We start from the raw sequence: 26,609 nt of genomic DNA on the forward strand, positions 1-26,609 counted from the left end.
AATTACAATTTGGTCAGCTAAATCCCAAATCTCCAGCCCATCCTCGTTCGTTCAGTATCCAGGTAGATACTCAACAGGGTGCATCACGAGAAGGTGAGGATTGGACATTTGGTCAGAAGCCCTGGTCGGTTCTCTGCATTCCTTTAAAGGCTATGTGGAGGTCTCCTCTCAGTTATACAGCTTTGACCCTTAAGCACCCCTAATACAACATTGGATATCAAATTATGCCAGAGATTAGATATCCAGTGATATCTAATCTCTGGTGTGATTACTGATATCCATTTTCCCATGCTCACAATTCCAGCCTATTCAAATCATTCTGCAAGTACTGAATATCAGCCACGTTACTGATTACTCTACCTATCTTTACATCATCAGCAAATAGCTATATGTTGGCAGTCAAATTCTTCTGAATGTCATTAATGTACAGATTGAATAACATTAGACCAATTAATAAATTTAGTTTAATCCTTTATCCAAGTGTAAGCAAACGAAATATCTTCAGGACTGAGGCAACTCATGGTAAAGGTGGACCACGCTCTCATCACTCCTAGTCTTAGTATCTCCCATAATGCAAATCTTCTTGTGGACATGTATAATGCTATGCATTAAGGGAAGGGTCACTACCCAGACTGGTTTTGACCTTTATTTAGGTCTCGTCAGTGGGAGCCAGACCCAAAGGTGGTGATAGTAAGGCAGAAGCAATGGAGAAGTCATATTTACCTATACGTATTGCCAAAAGGTATACTACCTTATTATTAAATTACTCTGGATTTAGAGAAAGATGCTGGAAGTTTTTTCCCACTTGGTGAGACTATAATAAATTTAGTTTAATCCTTTATCCAAGTGTAAGCAAACAAAGTTTGCACCTGAAGCGCAAACATTACTAAGGTTTTGCTAAATCCAGAGTAATTTAATAATAAGGTATTACACCTTTTGGCAACTTGTATAGGTAAATATGACTTCTCCACTGCTTCTGCCTTAGTATCACCACCTCTGGGTCTGGCTCCCATTGACGAGACCTCAATAAAAGTCAAAACAGGTCTGGGTAATGGCTGTTCCCTTAATGCATAGCATTATACATGTCCATAAGGAGATGTGCTTTGCATTATGGGAGATACTAAGACTAGGAGTGATGAGAGCTTCGTCCACCTTTACCACGAGTTGCCTCAGTCCTGAAGATACTTCAGGTGCAAACTTTGTTTGCTTACACTTGGATAAAGGATTAAACTAAATTTATTATAGTCTTACCAAGTGGAAATAACATCCAACAGTAGACCAAAAACTGATCCTTGTGGTACACCACTAGTTACCTTAAATCTCGCAGACTCACACCCCCCATATACCACTTTTTGGTATCTGTCAGTCAACCGTCCTCTTATCCATACTAATATTTTATAATTCAAACCCATATTCTCCAATTTATGCAACAGTCTTCCATGCTGTATTCTGTCAAAAGCCTTAGCAAAATTGAAAAGTATCATGATGTATCCATTTCCCATTGTCTAATTCAATGGTAACCTTATTATAGAATATGAGCAAGTTGCTAAAACATGACCTTCACTTAGTAAACTCATGCTGTTCATTGCAAAATAGAATTCTCTGTCAACCAATTTCTGAATGTGAGTCCTAAATCTTTTCCAAAATCTTCCCTACCACTCCCGATATACTTATTGGTTGATAGTTATATACATCAGTCTTTGCATCACCCTTGTGCAATGGAATTACCATACATTCTTTCAGCTCCTGTGGAATTTTCCCTGTTCTGAGACTCAAATTATATAGCTTGGTTAAAGGAATAACCAGTTCAGCTGAATGCTTGTTTAGCATCTGTGCTGATATCCCATCAGTTCCTATTGCAGCATTTTTATTCTGTTTTGTGCAACAGTTCTAGTACTTCCTTCTCATACACATGAGTTTCCTCATACAGTAAAGAGGTAGTGGTGAGTTCAATGTTGTATTATACCAGGTTGATAGCTTTTAGCAAAATGGCTACTCATTAGTTGAACAATCACTTCTGCATCAGTCACCTGCATACCATCAGCATTCTTTCAAATTCATTCTTTCTTTTACTTGCAGCATAACGATAGAATTCTTCTGAGTTGTCCTTAAGTTGCAGAGCCAGTTTCTTTTCATAGCTTTCCATACCATAGTTGTGACTCTTCTGTCCTACTGCTTATAATCATCATAACTGACATCATCTTTATGCATACAGTATTCCTTCCATATCTTTTTTCTTATAAATCTCTTGTTTAATTAGATTACACATCCATTTCACTCGTATTCCATTTATTCTTCGAACTGTAGGGACACATTCTGATATCCCATCATTTAGGTATTTTTAGGATATCCTTCCCATCCAACAACTGATACCATAGTGCAGAACCCAGCATACGCCTCAGGTGGTCATGCTGAACTACAAAGCAGGAAATTATTTTCCTGCTTTGTAGTTCAGCATGTAACCTTTTCTGAATGGAATGTTCATAAACTTAGCCACTTCCCAAGTGAGTGAGTATCACTATCACCACCCAGAGGCAGAATAGTTACATCTTTAATTCAAATCCCCTCTGTCACTATAATCAGATCTAACACTGTTTCCCCATGAGTTCCTTCATGTCAAGAATGTTATAGTCATCTGAATATGTCTCCAAACTCTCTCACAACTTCTGAAGTGGGTAATATTGGCTTGGAGATCTCTGTGGAATGAGAGTAGTGGAATCCATATTCACTATTAACCGATGGTTGCTAATTGATGAGCTTCCCTGTGGTGAAAAAGTTGGCTGTTCATTGACCTATCCCATTATTTTTGAAAGACTGAGATGATGACAATGACTTGATGGCTGACTTTTATCTCCCTTCTTTGAAATTGGCTAAATATAGGCTTGTTTCCATGCTGTCAGAAAGATGCCAGATGAGTGTAAAAATGATAAGGATAATATAGGATGGACATTAATTCTGAAATATATTTCATGCACAGCTGGGAGTGGGGATATCATCTGGACTTGTTAGAATCCCAGTTGTTAAGGATTCGTGTGATGGCTTTTTGACAAAAGATTAGAAGAGGCTTGCAGAGCTATTCTTGGTATAGTTTTAATTTTTTTTAAATTAAAAATCTCATTCTATATTTTGTAATGTATTTCAATGAGTACAATTTGGTGTAACTGTTTTGGTATCTCTACAAAGTTATCCCAAAGCAGTCTCTACTATGGTTTCTCTACTAAAAGACCACTTTCTGCTTTCTCTTTGTAGATATCATAAAGAGATCTGCTGAGGAATTTTTCTATGAATCAAATGAATTATACTTGATTATTTTTTGGGAGAACAAAGCAGTATAATAAAAAAAACTTTATATTGATATGGTTACTTTTCTGCAAAAAAAGCAAAGCATTTATAATGAATATCAGTTTAATTTCATTTTATATACATTGTCAGAAAAATAGCCAAGTACTTTGTTGTAAGCAAAAAGTTTAAAAATACTCTTACTTTTTTAAAATATTTATACTATTATTATTATTTTCTCAGGCATCTCCAAGACATCAAAGATTCATTGTGTCCACAGTAATCATTATTCACACAGTGCCTGTCCCACTTCTCCTTCAACTCAGTAACCATTCCACCCTATAACTATCTAAGCACAATATCTAGTTCTCATGCTTTTGCTAACCACACTCATATGCAATTTCCAGGGGTGACCCTTGGTTCTCTCCCTTCCTGTTATTTAGTGTATAATGCCTTCTGTGTCAATCCTATAAAAGCCTTTTAATAACTTGGATGATTCTACAACATCTCCTCTTTAACATCTAACATCCAGATTTACAACCCACACATGCCATCGATCTTCATGAGAAGCATTCCAAAGACTTGACACAATCTTGGTCACTCAACTTTGGATCCTCTGTACCACTTCTTCATCTGCTCAGTTGGAGTTCTTATAACTCCAACTGAGCAGATCAGTAAATTAAAGATGCCAAGAAATTATATTATTATTATTATTATTACATAACACCTCCAGGGAGTTCAAAGACTCATTGAGGGAGGGTACCTTCTCTAAACTCTCTGTCTCCACCAGCTGCAACTACCTTCATCATCTACACTAACACCATCTACCACCAACCACCAATAGTATTTTCACAAATAAACATCCATGCCCATGGCGGGATTCGAACCTGCAGCCTTTTGGTTGGAGAGTGGATACGCTAACCACTCGGCCAACCAGGTTAGCAATTCTTGGCTTAATTTTTTATCCAAGTGTAAGCAAACAAACTTTGCACATGAAGTAACTTCATGACTGGGCAACTCTTATATAGAAGCTAATGACTTTTACTTGCCTTAGTATCCCATAATGCAAAGCACACATCCTTACAGACATGTATAATGCTATGCATTATGGGAAGAACCACAACCCAGATTAGTTTCAATCTTAATTGAGGTCTTATCAGTGGGAGCCAGACCCAGAAGTTATACCAAGTTTGAAGTAATGCCGAAGTCATATTTGAATCCATATACAAGTAGCCAAAAGGTGTCACACCTTACTACTAAAATATTCTGGATTAGAGATAGATGTTTAAAGTTTTTCCACTTGGTTATATAAATTTTCTATAAAGTTTTTATAAATTAAAGATGCCAAGAAATTATATTATTGGTTTAATCCTTTATCAAAGTTTAAGCAAACAAAGTTTGTGCGTGAAGTAACTTCCCGACTGGGCAACTTGTATATAGAGACTAGTAACTTTACATCACTTGCCTTAGTATCCCATAATGCAAGTAATATGGAATACTGAGGGAAGCATAATGCAAAGCACATATGTGCTTTGATTTCTTGGGATACTAAGGCAAGTGATGTGAAGTCATTAGTCTCTATACACAAGCTGCCCAGTTGTGAAGTTACTTCATGTGCAAACTCTGTTTGCTTACACTTCGATAAAAGATTATATTAAGAATATAATTTCTTGGCATCTTTAATTTATAGTATAACCAAGTTATAAAACTTTCAACATGAGCAGGTCTGTGCAAAGTGCTCCTGATGCATTTTTATTAAAAGGGATAATAACCTCCTTATCAATGCTTGCCAACGTCAGTAACCCTTGGTCATTTTTGCAACATGCCTTCTAAACTTCAACTCCATGTCACAATCACACCAAACCCATAACTTCATCCCTACATTTTGCTTGTATCTGTGCAGTACACAGTTTGTAATCATTTCATCATTAACCTTGCACTTTGCTTGATTAAACTGGCAACTGCTGGCCTTTGTCTATACCACCAGTCTATATCATCTTACAGGATTTCTGTATTATCTTGCAGAGGCAAGATAATACAGAGATCCTGTATTATCTTGCATTCTCAGCAAAAAACTAGTAAATATTTCTACTTAAACTATTTCCTACAACATTTATATACAAATTAAATTGCAGTGACCTAAGTACAGGGCCTGCAGATACTGCCAGTGTATTGACATCTTACAGGCTCTCTGTATCATCTTTATTTAGCCACTGTTCTCCCCAGCTTTGTATCATCAGAAAAACTGGGTATTTCACCTTAAATTATTTCCTATTTCATTTATATACAAATTAAATAGCAGCAATCCTAATAAAGGTGGGGGGAGGTTGAATCCAGTAGAGTGGATAACTATAATTGTGATTCAGGTCCTGTACTTGGATTGCTGCTATTTAATTTGTATTTGATAGGACAGGTTGAGGGAACTCAACCTGTCCTATCCTATCCTTCTCATCCATCAAGGACAGGTTGAGTTCCCTCCTAATGAGGGGTTACTGGTGAATTAATGCAGCCAGTTTACCACTCCTCTGCTGCATCCCCCTAATGGATGCAGCAGAGGAGTGGCAAACTGATTCATTCTGATTCAGAGTTCAAATTCAGGATTCAAACTGATTCAGAGGAGTGATTCATGACTGTATCCGTGTGTTCACAAGGCCACTTTGCCTACTAGTGGGATGAAAAACTCCAGATAAACTGGGGGGAGAAATCCTGCTGTCCATGCCCAAGACTGGCTAACTTGGCTATGGCTGAGGAAGATCCTTAAGCTCCTCATGTCATCCAGGAATCGAACTTAGGACACTCCTTCCCCAGGCGTATGGTTGCAAAGCACATAGCCACTAGGCTAACTGCACGGACTGTTAGCCACTCACTTATCCATATCACAACCTTCATATCCATCCCTATTTCCTCCAATTTATAGAGTAGCATTCCATATGGTATCCTGTCAAAAACGTCTTTGCAAAGTAGCAGTATAATTTTTGTAGCCATTTCTGTTATTCGACTGAACTGTCACTTTATTATAAAATGTGAATAAATTACCCCCCCTCCCATAATATATTCCCATTCTTGCGTATTCCTGAACTTTGCCTTTAACAAAACTTCTTTAATATATCAGGCATCACTCATGAGATATGAATAGTACATAATTTGTTACCTCTGTCTTGGAGTCTCCATTATATAGCAATGAACTCTTTTGCCTTATTTGCCCTTTTTCCCACTATCTTTGAACTTTATCAGAGCTGAGACTTAAATTAAACAGCTTGGGCAGAGAAACTGGCAATTCCTTTGCACAATCTCATAAATACATGGGCTGATATCCCTTAATCACATGCATTATAACTATAACTAACTGGGAGGGGGGGGGGGGTGAGTCTGTAAGATTTAAGGTAACCAGTGGTGTACCACAATGATCAAGGATCTTTTGTCCATTCTTATTCAGTCTATACATTAATGACATTGGCAAGGATTTGACAGGTGACATACAGCTATTTGCTGATGATGATGCAAAGATTGGCAGGACATCAGAATGCAGTACTTGCAGAATGATTTGAATAAACTGTAACTATGGGCATTTGAAAATGGCTACCAGTTCAATGCCAGTAAAGTTATACACTTCAGTGTGATTAGATATCCAATGTTGTATTATATTGGTAGGATTATGTGAGAAGAAACTGATCAGGCTAGGGGTCTTGGAGTTTTAGTTGTTTGTCAGTAAGTTGAAGTTCAAGGGCCATATAGCAAAGATTACAATTACAGCTCAGAGAATATTTGCAATGCTGAAACAAACCTTGATAATCAGGATTGTGGAATACTGATTATGAAGATGAGTCTACAAATTGAGAATAGCAAAGAGGAGAAAGAGGGTGATATAATTGAGACGTACGAAGATCTGAAAAGGTCATACAGGATTTCAGTGGATGGAATTTTTCATTTTCTGGAGGGCAATGAAAGGATGAGAGGGCATTCCTTGGAAGTTGAAAACGAATGCCAGTAAGAAGTGGGTGAGGGCTAGATTTTTCTTTCATAGAGTGTGCATGACTGGAATGGATTGTCATTTGATGTTGTGTGTGCAAGTAGTGAATGAATTCAAGAACAAGTATGACAGCTGGTGCGAAAAGCATGCAGCCTCCCTTGATGAGTCCTTGACTCCCTGGAAGTCTCTCTTAATAATAATAATAAAAAGAAGTATCCTAAGCACCTCAAATTCATCTATCTCTGTTCTCACATCAGTTCCTGTGACATATGGTGCTGCAATATCTCCACCTGGATGGTACACTTTTGCAGAGTGATCACTCAGTAATCCATCTACTCATCCACTTCTGTTACCTTCCTACCATCAGCACTCATTAAAGTTATTTTTCTATAATTGTTTTTCCTTTCACTTACTATACAGTGAAAGAGCTTTGGGATTTTCTTTGGTATGCTCAGCTAGTGCCATTTCACAATCTGATTTTATCTTCCTTACCATGTTGGTTACCCTTCTTGCCTTTGTTTGTATTATTTACGAACTGATTTATTTTACTTCTTTTTTGTATTACTTTTTTTTTTTTTTTTTGGAGGCTCCTGATTAATAATGTTGCTTATCCATTTATCTAACACCTACCTGATTTATCCAGTCTCTGGGTATAAAGTCTCACACTGCTTACTTCAAATACCTCTTGACCATGTCCCATATATTCCTGGTATCTCTGCCTTGCTAATTCTTATTCTTTTTTGGCACTGCTTCAAGCTATCCCCCTCAGCTTGTTATATTAGCCTGTTCTGTAGTTTTGTATATACCCCCTTCTTAACTGAAAATTCCACATTTGGCAACCTCCTAGTCAAGATTGCATGATCACTCACTCCAATAAGAGATATTGTGATTAGCTTGGGTGACAAAACTTCTACTGTTATTGCTAGATACAGCACTCTTGAACCGAATTCCTCTATTACATGCCATCTCAAGTAATTATCTCATAACAGCTATAAACATCTTATTTTCTTTCCTCCATGTGATCATTCTGTCTTCCACTCCCAAAGTCATCTGCATTAATTACTCACTATGCACTTGCTGTGCTAATTTGCAGATATATTCCATTCACATTGTTCACTGTACTCCTTGGTTGGTTACTACTATGGTCCAATTCCTGCCTGGCCCATAGTAGTAACCAACTAAATATTTCATCCTATTGGTCTTTTTTCATCCTCACACCAGATAACTTGAAATGCATAGCCTTCTGCATGTCCACCCTTCTCCTGAATCTATTCTTTTTGGCCTGAATTATTCTGTTATCATTAGCAAAAGTCATCCCTCTCTCCTGTGCCCACTGTCCTTCTTGAATTTAATTACATCTCACTAACTCCAAAACGTTTGGCCAACTTTAACCAAGTTCAAGTTGTCCAAACCAACTAACCAAAAGCTCCTATCCCTTAATTCCATATGTTTCTGTCATGAGTATACATAGAATCTCCTTGAGCCTACAACCATCAATATACTTTATCAACTAATCCTGTGCTCTTTTTGAATTAGCACAGTGAGTGCAGGTAAAAATTATGAGAGGCTTCTACCATGGGGGACATAGGTTGAAAGGAGAAATGGCTATGGGGAAGAAAGAAAATGTAATTTATACAGATGCTAGGATATAATTCCTTGAGACAGCATGTAATGGAGAAGACTAGGGGTGAAAGAGAACCAAACTATCCACACAATATCTATTGCACCTTTTTTGAACTCCAGATGAAGCACTCACAGCTGACTCTGGCAACCCATTACAATCATTTACCAAAAGAAAAATCTAGTCCTCATACCCTTGTTAACCACACTTTTATTATTATTATTATTATTATTCAGGCCTCCATGGAGTCAAAAGACTCATCGTGGGAGGTCCTTTCTAAGAAACATGTCTATCAAGACTCATCAAGGGAGGTCCCTCCTAGGAAACACAAAGCCTATCATACCACTCCTTAAATGCATTGACCGTTCTCGCTCTCACTACTCCATCAGGCAATTAATTCCATGGTTCAACCACTCTCTGTGCAAAGAAATCACTCCTAACCCTCTTTCTCACAGTTTCCTTTCGTAACTTCCAAGAATGGCCCCTTGTCATGACTTACTCAATTTCTATGGGGATGACTCATGTTCTGCCCTCTCTAGTTAAGTGTTGAAATATTTCCTCTGCATCAGTTCTGTAAAACTATTTTAGTAACTTAAATGTTTCTATCACATTCCCTCTTTTACACCTATTAACCAACTTTTACAATCCACAACTCTCAGTCTATCATCACCAAGCACTCACTATCCTACTCATTTGCCTGTGGATCCTCACCACTATTTCCTCATCTCCAAGAAACTCAGGTGACCAGTGAGCACAGTAATCCACATGTGGATGTATCAAGGCCTTATAAAGAGGTTTTATCTCTGCTTGTTAGTGTCATCTGTCCATCCATTTGTACTACCAAAACAATTATCTCCTTCACTTTCCCAATCTGCATACTTAAATCCTCACTAAAATCCTTAATCTTTGCACCTGAGAAATGAGATTTCATCATGCTCTCACAATGCACTCCTCTTATCATGGAATCACTATACAAAACTGTATTCTTTCTCTTCTTTTTACTTTCTGTACTCTGCTTTCTTTTCCTCTACACCTCTTCTTTCTTTTTCTTTCCTGCACAACTGCTTATTGGACATTTCTCCAATCCTTCAAGCTCAAGATTTGTTTCACATTTGAATTCATCTGTGAAGGACTCCATATAATTGCAATCTCTCTCTCTCTCTCTCTCTCTCTCTAATTATCACCTTGTCATTCTCCTTATCTTCCACTGTTTCTTTCATGCTGTCACTCACATAGTGTTCACCTTCACTTGCTTCCACCATTGTACTGCACTTACAATCTTGCCGGCACTTCACCATTTTTCCATATTATCATTTCCCACTTTGCTGTTATGCTTTTTACTCTCTCCACACTTCTTGCACTCACTTTCAAAATACTTCCTACACATTCACTCACCAGTCTTGCTTTCCTTCTACAAATTTTACCCTTTGTGATGAATACATCTCTCACATGTTGGAACAAAATCCTTCACGATAAACCACTCCATTGTTCTGTTACGCAGTAATGCCAAATTAAGTAAGGAAATACAATATAAGTACACAGATTTTTTTATAAATACTATATATATGCAAATACTTAAAAACAAGCAAACATTCACAAAAATAAAATCTGCTAGAAATAAAGCTAATATTTTAAATTATTTTTGAAATACAACTTAAAATAAGCAGACAGTACATTAATCATAAAAATTTTTAAATATGTTTTATTATTAATAAAACTGTAATATTAATAATAATATTACACTAATAATAATGTATTATTAGTGTAATAAACTGCATGGGAAGAGTTACTATCCAGACTGGTTTCAACCTTTATTGAGGCCTCATGAGAGGGAGCCAAGAAAAGAAGATGCAATGACTAAATCGATACAGAAATCATACATTTTCCATATATAGAGAAGAGTTGTGGAATGTTTTCTGCTTGGTTACAATATATGTTATACTTGACAGGAAATTATATTCTTGTTTTAATCCTATACTCATATAGGATTGTACAGGATCATAACCATAAGCATGAAGTAATTTCATAAATAACTAGTCTACTTGTATATAGAAGTTAGCTTCCCACCAAATGCCTTAGTATCACATAATGTGAAAACATTATTGGAAGAGCCGCTACCCAGGATGGTCAAATATAATTTCTTGTCAAGTATTATTATTATAATGTTATTCTCCATGGAGTCAGAAAACTTATCAAGAGAGACCCACACTAATTTTTATTATTATTATTATTACGTGACACCTCCAAGGAGTCAAAAGACTCATCGAAGTGCTATACAACTCTCTGTCTCTGCCACTTAATCCACCAACTACAGCGAACTGCCACAGCCACACAATACCTATCATACCTCTCCCTAAACTCATTCATTTGTCAGGGCACTCACAACTAATTCTGGCAATCCATTTCAATCATTTACTACTCTCCAAATAAAAAATCTAACCACACAATTACATAACTTCTATGGGTTCTCTTGTTCTCTTCTCTAGTTCTCTCTCTCTCTCTCTCTATTTATCATGTATTGAAAAATTTTCTTTTTGTCAATATAGAATCCTATTGATAACTTATAAGTTTCTGTCATGTCCCTTCTTTTTTTTTTCTCTGTCATGTGAAGTTACTTCACACTTATGGCTACACTTTCATATAAGATTAAAACAAGAATACAATTTTTTGTCGAGTGATATACATTGTATCCAAGCAGACAAACTTACCACAGTGATTTTGTATATTTCTGAATATGATATTATTAGTTTTATGTTGGTGAATGTGTGTGTGTGTGTATCACTTTCAAGAGCAGTAAAACAGGCTCACATAAAAGTATGAATTTTTCAGAGGAATGTAGTGCAGATGTATGCAGCAAAATGGCATGCTTAAATGGTGGCCAGTGTGTTGCAACCAGTCCTGATCATGGAGTGTGCCTGTGTCCTTTGGGATTTGTTGGAAACCAGTGTGAAACAGGTACGTATTAATTCAAAATTACTTGAACAGGATTAAAATTAAGAAAGAGAACTTATTTCATCACTTAGATAAAAGAAGTTGCTCATGGAATAGTTATTAATGTAAAAAAAAAAAAGCATTTGTAGTAGCCTTTAGTTTGGCATATATGTGAAAGGAGGACCTAGAAATATTAGACACAGTCAAACTGACTTTAAGTTAAAGGAAATAAGAGGAATTTATGTTCAGGGGGATGACTGCAACATTAATGAGGGCACTAACAATTAAGTATAAGGAAAAGTTCCATAGTATTAAATTGTTGACAGTGCAGGTTTGACTGGATTTTAAAGGATGTAAAAAATACTCAGTCCTCAATGTACAATGTATGAAACTTACAGCCACTCATATTTACCCATCCCATTAACATAATCTCTGAATACCACCTCTCTTCTGCAACCCATAAACCAGGGTGTTATTGCTGTCTTCAAGGCATATTATTTAAGAAATACTTAAATTGGCTATTGCTGTTACTGAGGATGAGGAAACCCTCAGAGATTTTTGGAAGGAATATAATATCTTTAAGATGCTGCACGAAGTGTGGCGACAGTAGAGTGTATGAATGATGGTTGGAAGAAGCTGCTGAAAATATATATTCACAGGATTTGACAAAAACGAAGTCTCACAAAAGACCAATGAAAAGATAGTGCTACTAGCTAAAGAGTTGATGGTTAACAATGAAGATATAGAGCATTTGTTGGAAGCTTTGGAAGAAATGCTCTCAAGTTGAAGATCTTATAGAAGCACAAAAAGTTGCAAAAGAAGAAGAAGAGAGAGAGAGAGAGAGAGAGAGAAAACAGAACAAGGAGAGGAAGCCAAGTTTTCAAAAATAAAAAAAAAAGCTTACAATGAGAAAATTGGCAAAGGCCTGTTAATAAGGCAAATTGTTGTTGTTTGAGGAAATAGATCCCAAGATGAGGATAATTAGCAAATTAGACAGAATGATGTTAGTTGCAATTACTTGCTACAGAGAAATTTATACAGAAAAAAAAAAAGGAAATCTGTGCAAACTAAGTTGGACACCATGTGCAAATATTTAAAGAAGTTCCACTCCTGCCATCACCTCATCCCCTGAATTTGAGGGTAAGACCTTCTACAAGCTATTCATTTGGTGAAGCATCCTCAGAATGCTTTGTTGCAATTTCTTTATTGAAGAATTTGTTGTTGATTACCTAGTCCCTCCTATCTCCTCCAATGAATCAGACACATTAAAGAATTATTTTTGCTCCATGTGTTTCAGCTAATCATTTTGTTGGTAAGTCCATAAGAGAACTGTACACTCATGTTTTGTTATTTATTACAGTATTGCACTGTATACAGTAATTTTATGTTATAATTTTTACATTATATTATTTCACTATAAACAAAGAGTAAAATTAGTCAGAGAATGTAACAAAACAGATCTACACATTTTAGCATTCAGGCAAGTGAACTGTGAACATATCCTTATGGTTCATATAGTGATTTCTGACTTAAAACTTCTTCAACTAATGGCGGCACTGTTGGAATGGAACCCCCATCACAAGTTGAGGACTGACTGTGTTGAACGACCAAAATAAAAATAAAGAATGAAAATGATAATGACATCCTCATTATAGACATGTTAGTTATTATAGACATGGTGTCAATAATAACATATTATAGACATCAGAATAACTTTTTTCAAAAAACAATGAAAAAAAAAAAACATAAACACTCCAAAATTCCTATCTGGACAAATTCAGTTGTATTTATTGTGTGTTTGTGTGTGTATTGGATGTGAACAGTTAAGAGTCCACTTTTCCTAATGCTCATTGGCCTACATAAAAAGTCCAAAAGAGTACTTTCATTGTTAGACTATAGCAAGATTTGAGAACTACTTCACAAAATATTTTTTTCTGTTATATTTATGTTTTGATTGGCAAAACAGTTTGAAATGATAGTGATAACATTTTTTCCCTTTTTATTATAATCACTGTTTTTACTGGCAAATAGATTTGAAAGGATAATAATAATTTCACCCAAAATTTATTTCAGTATTCACAAATCAAAAACAATGTCAGTGGATAAAAAAGCCTATGAAAATTTCAGTTAATGATGAAAAATTGGAAAAAGTAGAAATATTCATTTACTTGGGAAGTGTACAATACAGATATGGCTGTATAAACATCATATAAAAACATGCCTCGCTAAAGCAACGGTTGCCCTTCACCAGTTACAGCTCCTATGGAAGGACAATAAAATACAGCTAACTACAGGAAGACGTGGAGAAATCACATCTAATAAGTGGTTACCACTGAAACTTGTTATAGGTCCAGAAATGAACTGTTATGTTTGTATATGAATGCCAGATATATCAGAACAATGGAAATGAAATTGATGCATTATTTAAGTTTGTTCACCCAAAAACTGTTGGAATAAGTGAGACATCCTGAGAGGAATAGAGATGGAAGGTTTGATGTTTTCCATGAAGATGGAAATGGTAAAAAGGGAGGTGAGTGTTGTTGATAATAGAGATGCAAGGGGGAGGGTGAAATAGTGGCAGTGGTTTTGAGGGAGTATGGTGTGAGATAGAGGTGAATAGAATGAAATACTTAGTTGGATGTTGCTATAGACCTGGTAATGTGGAGGAGAGTGACTATGAAATGTATAAGCAAATTAGCCAAGAAAATAGGAAAAGGGTTATTATTATTATTATGTGACACCTCCAGGGAGTCCGAAGACTCATCGAGGGAGGACACCTACTCTACATCTCTCTGTCTCCACCACTCAATCCACCAACTACATCTACCACCCACACTAGTATTTTTCACAGACAATCATAAACATCCATGCCCACGGCAGGATTTGAACCCACAGTCCTTTTGACTGGAGAGCAGATACGCTAACCACTTGGCCAACCAGGCTGGCACTCATCATGGCTGGCAACTTATATCAGGAAAGGATATATATGGAATTACAACTGGTGATTATGAGAAGTTCAGAAGACAGCTTACAGCTGTAGCATAGAATAAGGAATTGGGTGGAAAGAAGATCAGTGCTGCTTGGTAGAATTGAAGTCTAATTAATGGTGATTATTATGGATGATTTTAATTATGGCAATATAGATTGGGATGATGAGATAGCAATCAGAAGTAAAAAAAATGAATTTCTTGATCCATTTTCAGGGACCTTGGATTTGATCATCTCATCTGAGGATGTCATTATAAATGAGGTATCAAATCTTCTTACAGGTGGTGAGAGTGACTATGAAGTAATCACCAGCTTTGCAGTTCCACACATATTCCCTTTCCTCAGAAAAGTTGTCACATGGCAACTTATATCAGGAAAGGATATATATGGAATTACAAGGCTGGTGATTATGAGAAGTTCAGAAGACAGCTTACAGCTGTAGCATAGAATAAGGAATTGGGTAGAAAGAAGGTCAGTGCTGCTTGGATAATATTCAAAAACTATCTAGTAGAAGTAAAGTCTAATTAAATAAGGTAGGTGTGAAATGGAAGAATGAAGAGATTAAGCATGAAATGGAAGAAGAAGGCATTACGGAAGTAACATAAGATGAATGGTAATAATCAGTTCCATGCAGAGTACAAAGAACAGGCAAGAAGGGTGACTTGGTTGGTAAGAGTAGTAGAAAAAGTACAGTATAAGCAGCACTTAGCTAATGAAAAAAAAAAATACCTAGGAAGTTCTTTTGATATGTAGCCAGCAAAAAAAAAAAAAAAAAAAAAATGGTATAAGGCTAACTGCTGTGGAGGATATGAGATATTAAGAGAGCAATCTAACAGATAAGCTTAGGTGTTGATAGTATTAACAACACCAAGTGAACTATTTCATAAAAGGATGTTTTATGAACTTGCTTATATTTTTGAATTTCAAATCAGCATCATCAGAGCACAACACAGCATGTATATGCAACAGTGAGTAAGTGAAACAATACAATTGTAATGGACAAAAGATCTAAAGTCAGTTACAATTGTATTGTTTCACTTACTCACTGTCACATATACATGCTGTGTTGTGCTCTGATTATGCTGATTTGAAATTTGCTGAAATATAAGCAAGTTAAAAAAACATTTTTATAAAACAGTTCATTTGGTTGTGTTAATACCGTTAAAAATAAGTCATGAGTAGTAAGTGAGCAGTTCATAAAGATCTTACATCCTTGTGAATGTGACAGCATACAGCATTTGAGAGTAGTGGAGTTGTATGAGTAGAGACTGACTGTGAGTGAACAAGAGGTATATATAGAATTGAGTAAACTTGAAGTTAATAAAGCTGTGGGATATATCACCACATATTTTGATCAAATGTGCCAGGGAGCCTTGGCATACTTATTTAATATGAGTCTTATATTTGGTCTAGTTCCAAGAGAGCGGAAGAAAGGTAAGATTGTACTGCTTCATAAGGGAGATGACAGAACCCATGCTTTAAATTATAGGCCAATGTGTGTGTGTGTGTGTGTGTGTGTGTCAAGTATTGTAGTTAGAGTGTTGGAGAGGTTAGTGAGGACCAGGTTGACAACCGTGGTATTATCTTTGGAGGACAACACAGATTTGCTAAGGGGAGGTCATGTTTTGATAATCTGCTTACTTATTACAATAAAGTGAGAGCAGAATTTGATGAGGGGGAGATGAATACACATAGGATACTTAGATTTTGGAATGGCTTTTGATAGATTACCACATGACAAGTTGATAGTCAAACTAGAGAGGATGGGGTTAGATATTAGATCAGTGCATTAGATAGGAGATCTAATGCACTAATTGATATCTGATAGGTATCAGCAAATTGTGTATGGGGGGGCAATATCCCAGAAGAAAGTCAATAGTGGTGTTCTTCTGTTTTTGGGCTATTACTGTTTAACCTGTATGTTAATGATATTGGGGAAGATTTGAATAGGGATATTCAGTTGTTTGCATATGATACAAAGTTGGGAAGAACTACACTGGTGTCCAAACCTAAGGATGAACACTATTTCTGAGGATTACAACTGCAAATTCAGATGAAATGTAATGTCTCAAAGACATTATATAGACGATTTCGTGTAGGAAACAATTATTGGAAAGCTTGAAGAAGGCCAGAGAATTACTGATATTGCCAGAGTTTGGAATCTCACATCACATTGTATTCAGACTCTGGTCAGCATTTCAAACCAATGGAATGTGTTCTAGACATTTGTTAAGAAGTCTTTTTCACTCTTCAATGGAGCATGAAGACAGATTTTTGGTTATAACAGCAAAACGTAATCTATGCACCATGGCAGGTCAGCTTGCAAGTTGGCTCCATTCACACACAAGTATGCAGATATCTCGACAAACTGTGGCAATGCATCTGTGACAAGTAGGCCTATTATGCCCGAAGGCCTGTAGTCTGCATTCCTTTATCCACAGCTCTCATTGTAGAGCACATTATCAGTGGTGTTATATCCATAAAAATTGGACAAGACACCAGTGGGCTAATGTACACCAATGGACTCAAATGACTCTTTAGAGTCATTTTAGTCTTTCCTCCGATTCTAGATGACACTTGATCCATGAAAAGATACTTCTTACCATCGTGAGAATGTTCTTGAAAGGGATAGATATGGCAGTGCTGGGATGATGGTGTGGGGAGCCATTCTTCTTAATGGACACACTGAGCTACAAGTGCTGGAAAAAGGGACTATGACTGATGAACTATATTGCAATGAAGTTCTTCAACATCATGTTCAATTGTTCCATGGCACTGTAGGCAAAGAATTCCTTTTTATGGGTGACAATGGCAATCCACATCATGCATGAGCAGTGGAGATACTTCTGGAGACCAAGGATATTAATCAAATCGAGTGGCCAGCATGCTCTTCTAGATCTCAGTCCCATAGAAAAAGTTTAGGATGCAAAAGGAAGATGCATTCTTCTTGAAATTCCCCTCCAGAAGGAAGTGAGAAGCAAGTTTTTTGTGTGGAGAGTGGTTAATGATTGGAATGCATCCCTAGAGTGTGGTGTCTGCAGAGAATTTGAATGTATTTAAGACATGGTATGTCTGTGTGTATGTGATATAGTTATCTACCATGATGATTCCATGGGGGTGGAGGTCTGGGAATAATAATAACTACAAGACTAACTTGTTGGCATTCTTGTTAACTCTATCTGACTATAAGGATGTGAGAGACATTGCTAAAGGCAGATAAGAATAAGATCTTGGCCTTCTAGATGAAGTGCTGTAGAAAACTTTTGAAGATACCACACACACACATCACACATAACAAATAATGAATTTATCTTGAACATTGCTTAAGGCAGATAAGAATAAGCTTAGATGAAGTACTGTAGAAAACTTTAGAATATACCGCTCACACCTAACAAATGATGAGTTTAGAAAGAAAATCTGCTCTACTGGCAGCGCAAGAAAATATCATCACTAAAATACTTCGAAAATAGCCCTATTTTCAAAGTATCAAATCTTAACAAAAATGAATATGAGGCTTCCCAAGTTTGGGAGATTATTATTATTATATTATTATTATTATTATTATTATTATTTGACAAAAGAGCAAAGCTAATAATAATGGCAAATATCTGTTGGATTTCTGCTCAGGACAGGGACTGGTTATTACTAACACCATGTTCCAACATAAAAATGTGCACAAATTCACATGGAGAGAAGAGGCTAGGCATAAGAAAAGTCTCATTGACTATGTTATTGTTGATAGTGATGTCTTCTCCCTGGTGCAGGACACCAGAGTGTACAGAGGATTTGAAATTGGAAGTGATCACTATTTAGTCTTGAGTAGGATAAAATTGAATTTCATATTGAAAAGAATAACATGTAAGAAAGTTTTAAAGCGAATAAAAGTTGAGCAGCTCTCAGATGTGAACTGTAGACTAAAATACAGAAAGATTATTGAAAAGAAAATGAAAGAGTTTGAGAACAGGAATCAAACCTTGGAGATTCAGTGGCAAACTCTGAAGAAAACATTGGCTGATTCTGCCAGAGAGGCATGTGGTGAGGTTGTGTGCAAGGATAAAAAAAATCAGAACTCCCTGGTGGACACAGGAAGTTAAAGAGGCAGTGAAGGAAAAGAAGAAAGCATATCAAAAGTTCCTGGCAAATAAGTCAGCTTTTACTCTTACAGAATACAGAGGCAAATGTAAGAAAGCTAAACAGTGTGTAAAACTAGCTAAACAAAAGTCATGGGAGGACTTTGGCAAGAATATAGAAAATAAATATCAAGAAGGTGGCAAAATATTCTGCAGGTTGTTGAAGAAACTTAGGAATGGAGGAAAGAGTGCTGTAAAAGGAGTTAGAGATGATAAAGGTGACATGAAAACAGGAGAAAAAGATATCCTTGAAGTATGGAGTAATTACTTTGAAAAACTGCTAAATGAAACAAGCAGTGATGACAGCACAGTGATAAAAAACATTAACCAGGCATGCAGTCAGGAATACATATCCATACTTGAAGTAGAAAAAGTCATCAAAGGTTTGAAATGTGGAAAGGCAGCAGGAGTAGATGATATTCGACCAGAAATGCTGAAGTATGGTGGTATAAAAGTCTTACAGTGGCTGCACTGCATAGTTCAGAAAGCCTGGACAGAGGGACGAATTCCCGATGATTGGAGTAGAACTCTCATAGTACCCATATATAAAAAGGGAAATAAAACTGAATGTGAGAATTACAGAGGTATTTCCCTACTGAGTGTTCCTGGCAAGATCTATGCCAGTATACTTGAGAAACAGTTGAGAAGAATTGTGGAAGAAAAGCTTGGTGAAGAACAAGCTGGATTCAGGCCAAATAGAGGCTGTCAGGATCAGATCTTCACTTTACGACAAATAGTCGAGAAAGCATGGGAATATAATAAAGATCTGTATTTAAGTTTTGTCGATTTGGAAAAGGCATATGACAAGGTGCCAAGACAGAAGCTATTCAATATGCTGCAGTTATATGGTGTCAATGGGGCATTATATCAAGCAATACTTAGTCTTTATTTGAGTTGTAAGTCAGCAGTTAGAATTGAAGGAAGTACAGGAAGATGGTTTAATGTTAAATCTGGTGTGAGACAAGGACCTACATTATCCCCTCTGTTATTCATTATCTATATGGATCACATTATGAAGGAAAGTGGTATTAAACCTGATATCAAAATTGGAGATGTTAATGTCAGCTCTTTGCTTTATGCGGATGATGTTATACTTCTAAATAAATCCGCTACAAGTCTGCAAGATTCTCTGACTAAATTGAATAGCTGTTGTAATAGATATGGTATGAAGGTCAGCAATAAAAAGACAAAGACAATGAAAATAGGCAGAATCATTGAAAATGTCAACTGTGTTGTGAATGGAGAACCTGTGGAACAAGTAAAACATTTCAGCTACTTAGGCACAATTTTTACTGAAGATGGTAAATTAAATATAGAAATAGAGAATCAGCAAAGCTGGTATGGTGGGAAGTCAATTGAATAAATTCATATGGAATAAGAGAGAAATTAGCCGGAACACTAAATTAGCTGTATACAAGTCAGTGTTCAAACCAGTTTTAACTTATGGATCTGAGAGCTGGGTCAGAAGTAAAACACTTGACCAAAGACTAGACCCGCAGATATAAGAGTCCTGAGAAAGATTATAGGCGTGAACAGATGGCATCAATGGCAATATCATATTAAAAATGAGGATATTAGGAAAGAACTTGACATTGTCAGCATCCAGGAATGCATTAGCAGAGCTAATCTCAGGTGGTATGGCCACTTAAATAGAATGGGAGAGGAAAGATTAGCAAAACAAGTGTTCTCTGCCAGGTTGGCAGGAAAACGACCCAGAGGAAGACCAAGATATAGGTGGATTGATACGGTACAAAGTGCCTTAGACGATAGAAATATAAGATCTGATAGTGTTGGAGTCGACAAGTAACAGACTGATTTGGAGGAAAATTGTAGATAGGAAGTTAGTAATGATGTAATTTTTTCATGTAGTACTGTCATATCCTGTACACCCCTTGAGTAATGATGATGATTATTTGACACCTCCAGGGAATCCATAGGCTCATCGAGGAAGGGCACCTGCTTTACAACTCTGTCTCCACCAACTGACTGCAACTACACCATCCACCACTGGTATTTCCACAGACAATCACAAACATCCAGGTCCATGGTGGGATTCGCAGCATTTTGGCTGGAGAGCAGATACACTAACCACTCGACCAGCAGGCTGGCAATTATCTTTAGTAATTCTCCTCGTTTTTTCCCTAAGTCATTAATTTTTTGTTAATTTTTTTTGTTGATGTTGTTTCTGTGAATTATAATAGTTTATAGATGGCACTTTTCACTTGCAATTAATATGATGCATTGCAATGCACATTTTAATTTAACTGGAATTCTATTTGTTTTATCTCCTTTTCCTATTTGTTGAGAATGATCACAAAATATGGCCGAAAATTCTGATGCTATTAAGTAATAATATTTTCCAACATATGTTGTTATTATGTAATTTGATTTTTGTATTATGTTTTCTGCTTATAGGGCATGTGTAGCCCTGTGAATGTGGCATCTGCACCCATTGCAATAGGGTGACCGAAGAAAGCCATTCTCAGTTTAAACCTAGTCACCCACTAGAGGAACTTTTTCTGACCTTGTCTTCGACCAGTTCCTGAGTTATTTGATCTCTGCCTTGTGCAAACAGGTTTTTTCTTCCAGAAATTCAGGTTAAACTCGAGAAAATCAACCATAGAACCCACACTACTTCAGACAAAATAAATATATTGTATTAAGGTTAGGAACCATCTCATGGTCCCTAACCTTAATACAATATATTTATTATATTATCTGCCATCTTTGGCAGATAATACAATAAATATATAATACAAATTTGTGTTATATGTTTATAAAATAAATATATAATGCAAATAATATAAATATTATAATACAATATATTTATTGTGCTGTTTGCTATCTCTTTACCGAATGTTGTTTATAATTAGTTATAGTCGTTGGTCAGCTATCACTGATTTACTACCAGTGGAAACTGAACTTCCTCCCCTGAGTCCCCAAAAAAGTTAGGGCTAAACAGCCTGGCTTATTCCCTATAAGGGAATAAAATGCTTTACTGGATTTTTTTTGTGTTCTGCTTATGTGGCAATTTTTTCCAATATTGAAACTTTTTTTTTGTATTATATTTTTACTAATTTATGTTTTAAATATATATAAATTCATCCCTTTGCAATTCTTTGTTCTTCACTTTCCACAACATTTTCAATTTTATGATATTTTTGGGCCTAGCATAAGTTCAGTAGTAATTAATATCTTTGAAATCCCGCTATGGGCATGGATGTTTGTGATTGTCTGCGGAAATACTAGTGGTGGTGGTGGTGGGTGATAGATGGCATTGGTGTAGTTGTGGTTAGAATGAGCTGTAGAGTAGACAGAGTTGTAGAGTAGGTGCTCTCTCTCGATCAGTCTTTGGACTCCCTGGAGGTGTCATATAATAATAATAATAATAAACTAAATCTGAAGTTTATGAAAAATGGTTATCATCTGTCCTTTTTTAGGAATATCCAGGTATGTTTTTTGTCAATATCACATACACATGTAATGTATTTTTATTCATTATTATTTTTTTCTAGCACTTGAAGTCATAGTTCCTTCCTTCAATGGATCTTCTTACCTTCAATATCCAGGTTTAGGAAACTCAGTTTTATCTTTTCTAGAAATCTTAATAGTTTTTAAACCACATAAACCTGATGGAGTTCTCTTCTATAATGGCTATAAAATGGATGGCACTGGTGACTTTCTTTCTATCAACCTTGTTAACAGCTACGTAGACTTTAGATTTGATCTTGGAACAGGAGCATCTGTAATAAGGTAAGAATCATATGAAATTGTTTCTGTTAATTAGGAAACTAATACTATTTTGCAACAAATATAAAGTTTATAGAATACATAAGTTTAAAATGTTCAAAAATGATTACATTTAAAATTTTATTATACTTACCCACTAAGAGACCAAAGTCTAGGATGGCTATGGCCTAGATACCTGAAGTTGTTCTAACCTAGTTGGTGTTCATACAGACTGACAGAAAAACAAATATTGCAATTGGTTTTTCAGTCTTCTACTCAATTTGAATAAACATCCCTTTTTAAACAAAGGATTACCAAGTAATCCTGTTAGTTGAGAATACTAAATTATACTTTACAAAGAATTTATTATTATTATTACCCAAGACCCCATGGAGTCAAAGACTCATCTGGGAGGTCCTTTTATCATATACACAGCTCATATCATGCTTTAAACACACTCAAATTCTCTGCAGACACCACACTCTCAGGCAAGGCATACCATTCGTTCACAACTCTGCATGAAAAAAAGCTGCCTCTCACACCCTCTTCATACAGTTTCCAAGTATGACCTCTGGTTCTCCTCAATCTCTTACTATTTTCTGTAGAACCTCTCCAACATTGATCCTATAACAACCCCTTACTAACTTGTAGGTCTCTAACATATCTTCCCTCTTTCTCCTGTCAACCCAGAGACCAGACTCTGCAAATTGCATCTTAATCTTTCCTCATACTCAACATTCCAGAGGTTAGAAACTACCCTAGTCAGTTGCCTCTGGACCCTTTCCAACATCTTTTCGTCCTTCTGAAAACCAGGTGACCAAATTTGGGCACAATAGTCCATGTGTGGCCTAATCAAGGCCTTATACAACAGAACAAGAATCTCCCTACTTCTACATGTCAGTGTCCTCCACATCATTCCCAGAAGCCTTTGTGTTGTCTTCACAATTTTGGCTATGTGTCCGATAAATTTCAGATCCTTATCCACTATCAACCCCAAAAATTATTACATTTAAAATTTTATTATACTTACCCACTAAGAGACCCAAAGTCTACTTCCTCCACCTCCGAAACTATATCCTCACCAAGCATAAGACCTCACTTGGGCTATTGTGTGCAGGTCTGGTCTCTGGGTTTCCGTTGTGATTCTGATATATTGGAGAGAGTACGAAGGAGAGGGTTAAAAATGATATCAGGATTGTGCAATACTAATTATGAAGACAGATTGAGAATTTGTAGGCTGCAGACACTAGCTATGATAAAAATGAATTAAAAAGAAGGGCTACGATGGCAAACGATTCGATGCGTAGACTATGTAGAAGGAATGGATGTGAGTTATTAGATGTGTGGAGTGAGTTTGAGAGAAGATTGGATTTGTATAAGAGGAATGGCCTACGCCTGAATGCATTTGGTATCAGGAGTCTAGAAAAACTAATAACTGGTATGAGACCTAACACAGAGAGTTAGGGAAACTAAATTATAAAGGGAGGAATGGTGTGAATGTGAGTGTAACAGTGACAATGTTATATATCTGTGTTAATGACGGGAATGGGCTTTATCATGGAAATGTTGACGAGGCGAGAACGATTTCGGGTTTGTGTTCATCCTGTTCGGACCAATCATATGTGTGCAAAGACATCTACATGTGTAAGGCATTAGAGAATAATAGAAATCTGCAACTGTGTCAGACAGACTGCAGACAAGACAATACAAAATAACAAACAGGTAGATTATTATGTCTGTACACGAATGCTAGGAGTATCAGAAAGAAAGGAATAGTTCACTGCCTTAGTCAATATGTTGTGCCCTCAGATTGTAGGTATTAGTGAGACCTGGCTATCAGAATCAGACCTACTAACTGGTATCGAGTGTCATGGGTACAATATTTTTAGGAAGGATAGAGAGGAAGGGGCATAGCGCTAATGATATCAGATGACTTAAATCCAGTTAGAGTTGAGACCTATGATTGTAGTAATACTACTAACAATATTTCATGTGGCAGTGAGTTTGAAGCCATCAATTTGATAGTGTCAGAGGGCATTTCAGTTAAAGACGTAACTATTCTGCCTCCAGTTGCTGACAGTGATTATGCGGTACTCACTTAGGAAGTGACTAAGTTTTTGAATGTTTCATTCAGAAAAGGTTAAATGCTGAATTACAAAGCAGGAAATTATGACCAACTGAGGAGTATACTGAGTTCAGTGGAATGGGATCTGTTGCTGGATGGAAAGAATATTGACAGTGCATGGGAAGCATTTAAACAATACTTAAATGATGCGATATCAGAATGTGTCCTGAGAGTTCGAAGAATAAATAGAGTAGGAGTCAAATGGATGTGTAATCTATTAAGCAAGAGATTCGTAAGAAAAGGACAATGTGGAGGGAATACAGTTTGAATAAGGATGACGTCCGTAACGTTACAAGCAGCAGGCTAGAATAGTCACAACTGTTGTATGGAAAGCAAAGTCTGAGTATGAAAAGAAACTGGCTCTGCATGCTAAAGACAACCCACAAGAATTCTATCGATATGCTGCAAGTAAAAGAAAGAATGAATATGAAAGAATAACTCTTCTAAATCCAGATGGCATTAGGGTTACAGATGTAGAAGAGGTTGTTCAATTAATGAGTACCCATTTTTAAAAGCTATCAACCTGGTGAATGCAACATTGAGCTCACTGTTACCTCATCACTAAATGAAGAAACACAGGTGCATGAGGTCAAGGTATTAGAACTCTTGCACAAATTGAATAAGAATTCAGCAATAGAGACTGTGGTATATCAGCACATGTGCTGAAAGCGTGTTCAGCTGAACTGGCCAGGATGTTTAATGAGTCGCAGAACAGGGAAGATTCAGCAGGAATGGAAGGAATGTATCGTAATTCCATTACACAAGGGTGGTGCAAAGGCCGATGTATCCAACTATCTACCAATCAGTATCTCAGGAGTGGTGGTGAAGATTTTGGAAAAATTGGTTAGGGCCTGCATTCAGAAATGGGTTGACAGTGAATCTCTACTTTTTCAGTGAACAATATAGGTTTACTGAGGGAAGGTCATGTTTTAGCAACTTGCTCACATTCTATAAAAATGTTATCATTGAACTAGACAAGGGGAATGGATACACCATGATACTTTTGGATTTTGCTAAGGCTTTTGACAGAATATAGCATTGAAAACTGTTGCATAAATTGGAGAAAATGGGTTTGGGTTATACAATATTAGCATGAATAAGAGGATGGCTGACTGACAGATATCAAAAAGTGACATACGGGGGGGATCTGAGTCTGCAAGATTTAAGGTAATAAGTGGTGTACCACAAGGATCAGTGCTTGGTCAACTGTTATTCGATATGTACATTAATGATATTGGAAAGGATTTGACAAGCGACATTCCTGATGATGCAAAGATAGGTAGGATAATCAGGAATGCTGCTGATATGCAGTACTTGCAGAATGATTTGAATAGGCTGGAATTGTGCGCATGGGAAAATGGGTGTCAGTTCAATGTCAGTAAATGTCATTCACTTCATCAGGATTAGATATCCAATGTCATATTATATTGGTGGGATTAGGCTAGAAGAAACTGATGAGGCTAATGATCTTTGAGTGTTAATATATAGGAAGTTGAAGTTCAGGGGCCATGTGGCAAAGATTGCAAATACAACTCAAAAGATAACTGTAGACTGCAGACACTAGCAAACAGAAGAAAGAGGGGTGATATGATTGAGACTTACAAACTTTTGAAAGGGTCATACAGGATTTCAACTGATGGAATTTTTCAGTTTATGGAGGGTGGGGAAAGGATGAGAGGGCATCCTTGGAAGATGAGAATAAAGGCAGCCGAGAAGAGTATGAGGGCCAGATTTTTCTCTCAGATAGTGGTGCATGATTGTAATGGATTGCCTTTGGATGTTATGAGTGCAAGCAGTGTGAATGAATTCAAGAATAAATATGATAGCTGGTGTGTG

At 36.5% G+C, this 26,609-nt stretch overlaps 1 protein-coding gene across 1 annotated transcript in view; it reads left to right on the plus strand.

Moving 5' to 3' along the window:
• Positions 1-26,609, plus strand: part of LOC150095419 (pikachurin-like) — a 497,499-nt gene that overhangs the window by 322,845 nt on the left and 148,045 nt on the right. Inside the window, exons 7-8 of the mRNA XM_090409767.1 lie at positions 11,700-11,825; positions 22,435-22,672. Coding sequence (XP_090265893.1) covers positions 11,700-11,825; positions 22,435-22,672 — 364 coding nt within the window. The remainder of the gene's footprint in view (positions 1-11,699; positions 11,826-22,434; positions 22,673-26,609) is intronic.

Source organism: Typopeltis vanoorti, chromosome 20 (assembly GCF_054136105.1).
Source record: "Typopeltis vanoorti isolate ZY-2024b chromosome 20, IOZ_Tvanoo_1.0, whole genome shotgun sequence".
Lineage (NCBI taxonomy): Eukaryota > Metazoa > Arthropoda > Arachnida > Uropygi > Thelyphonidae > Typopeltis > Typopeltis vanoorti.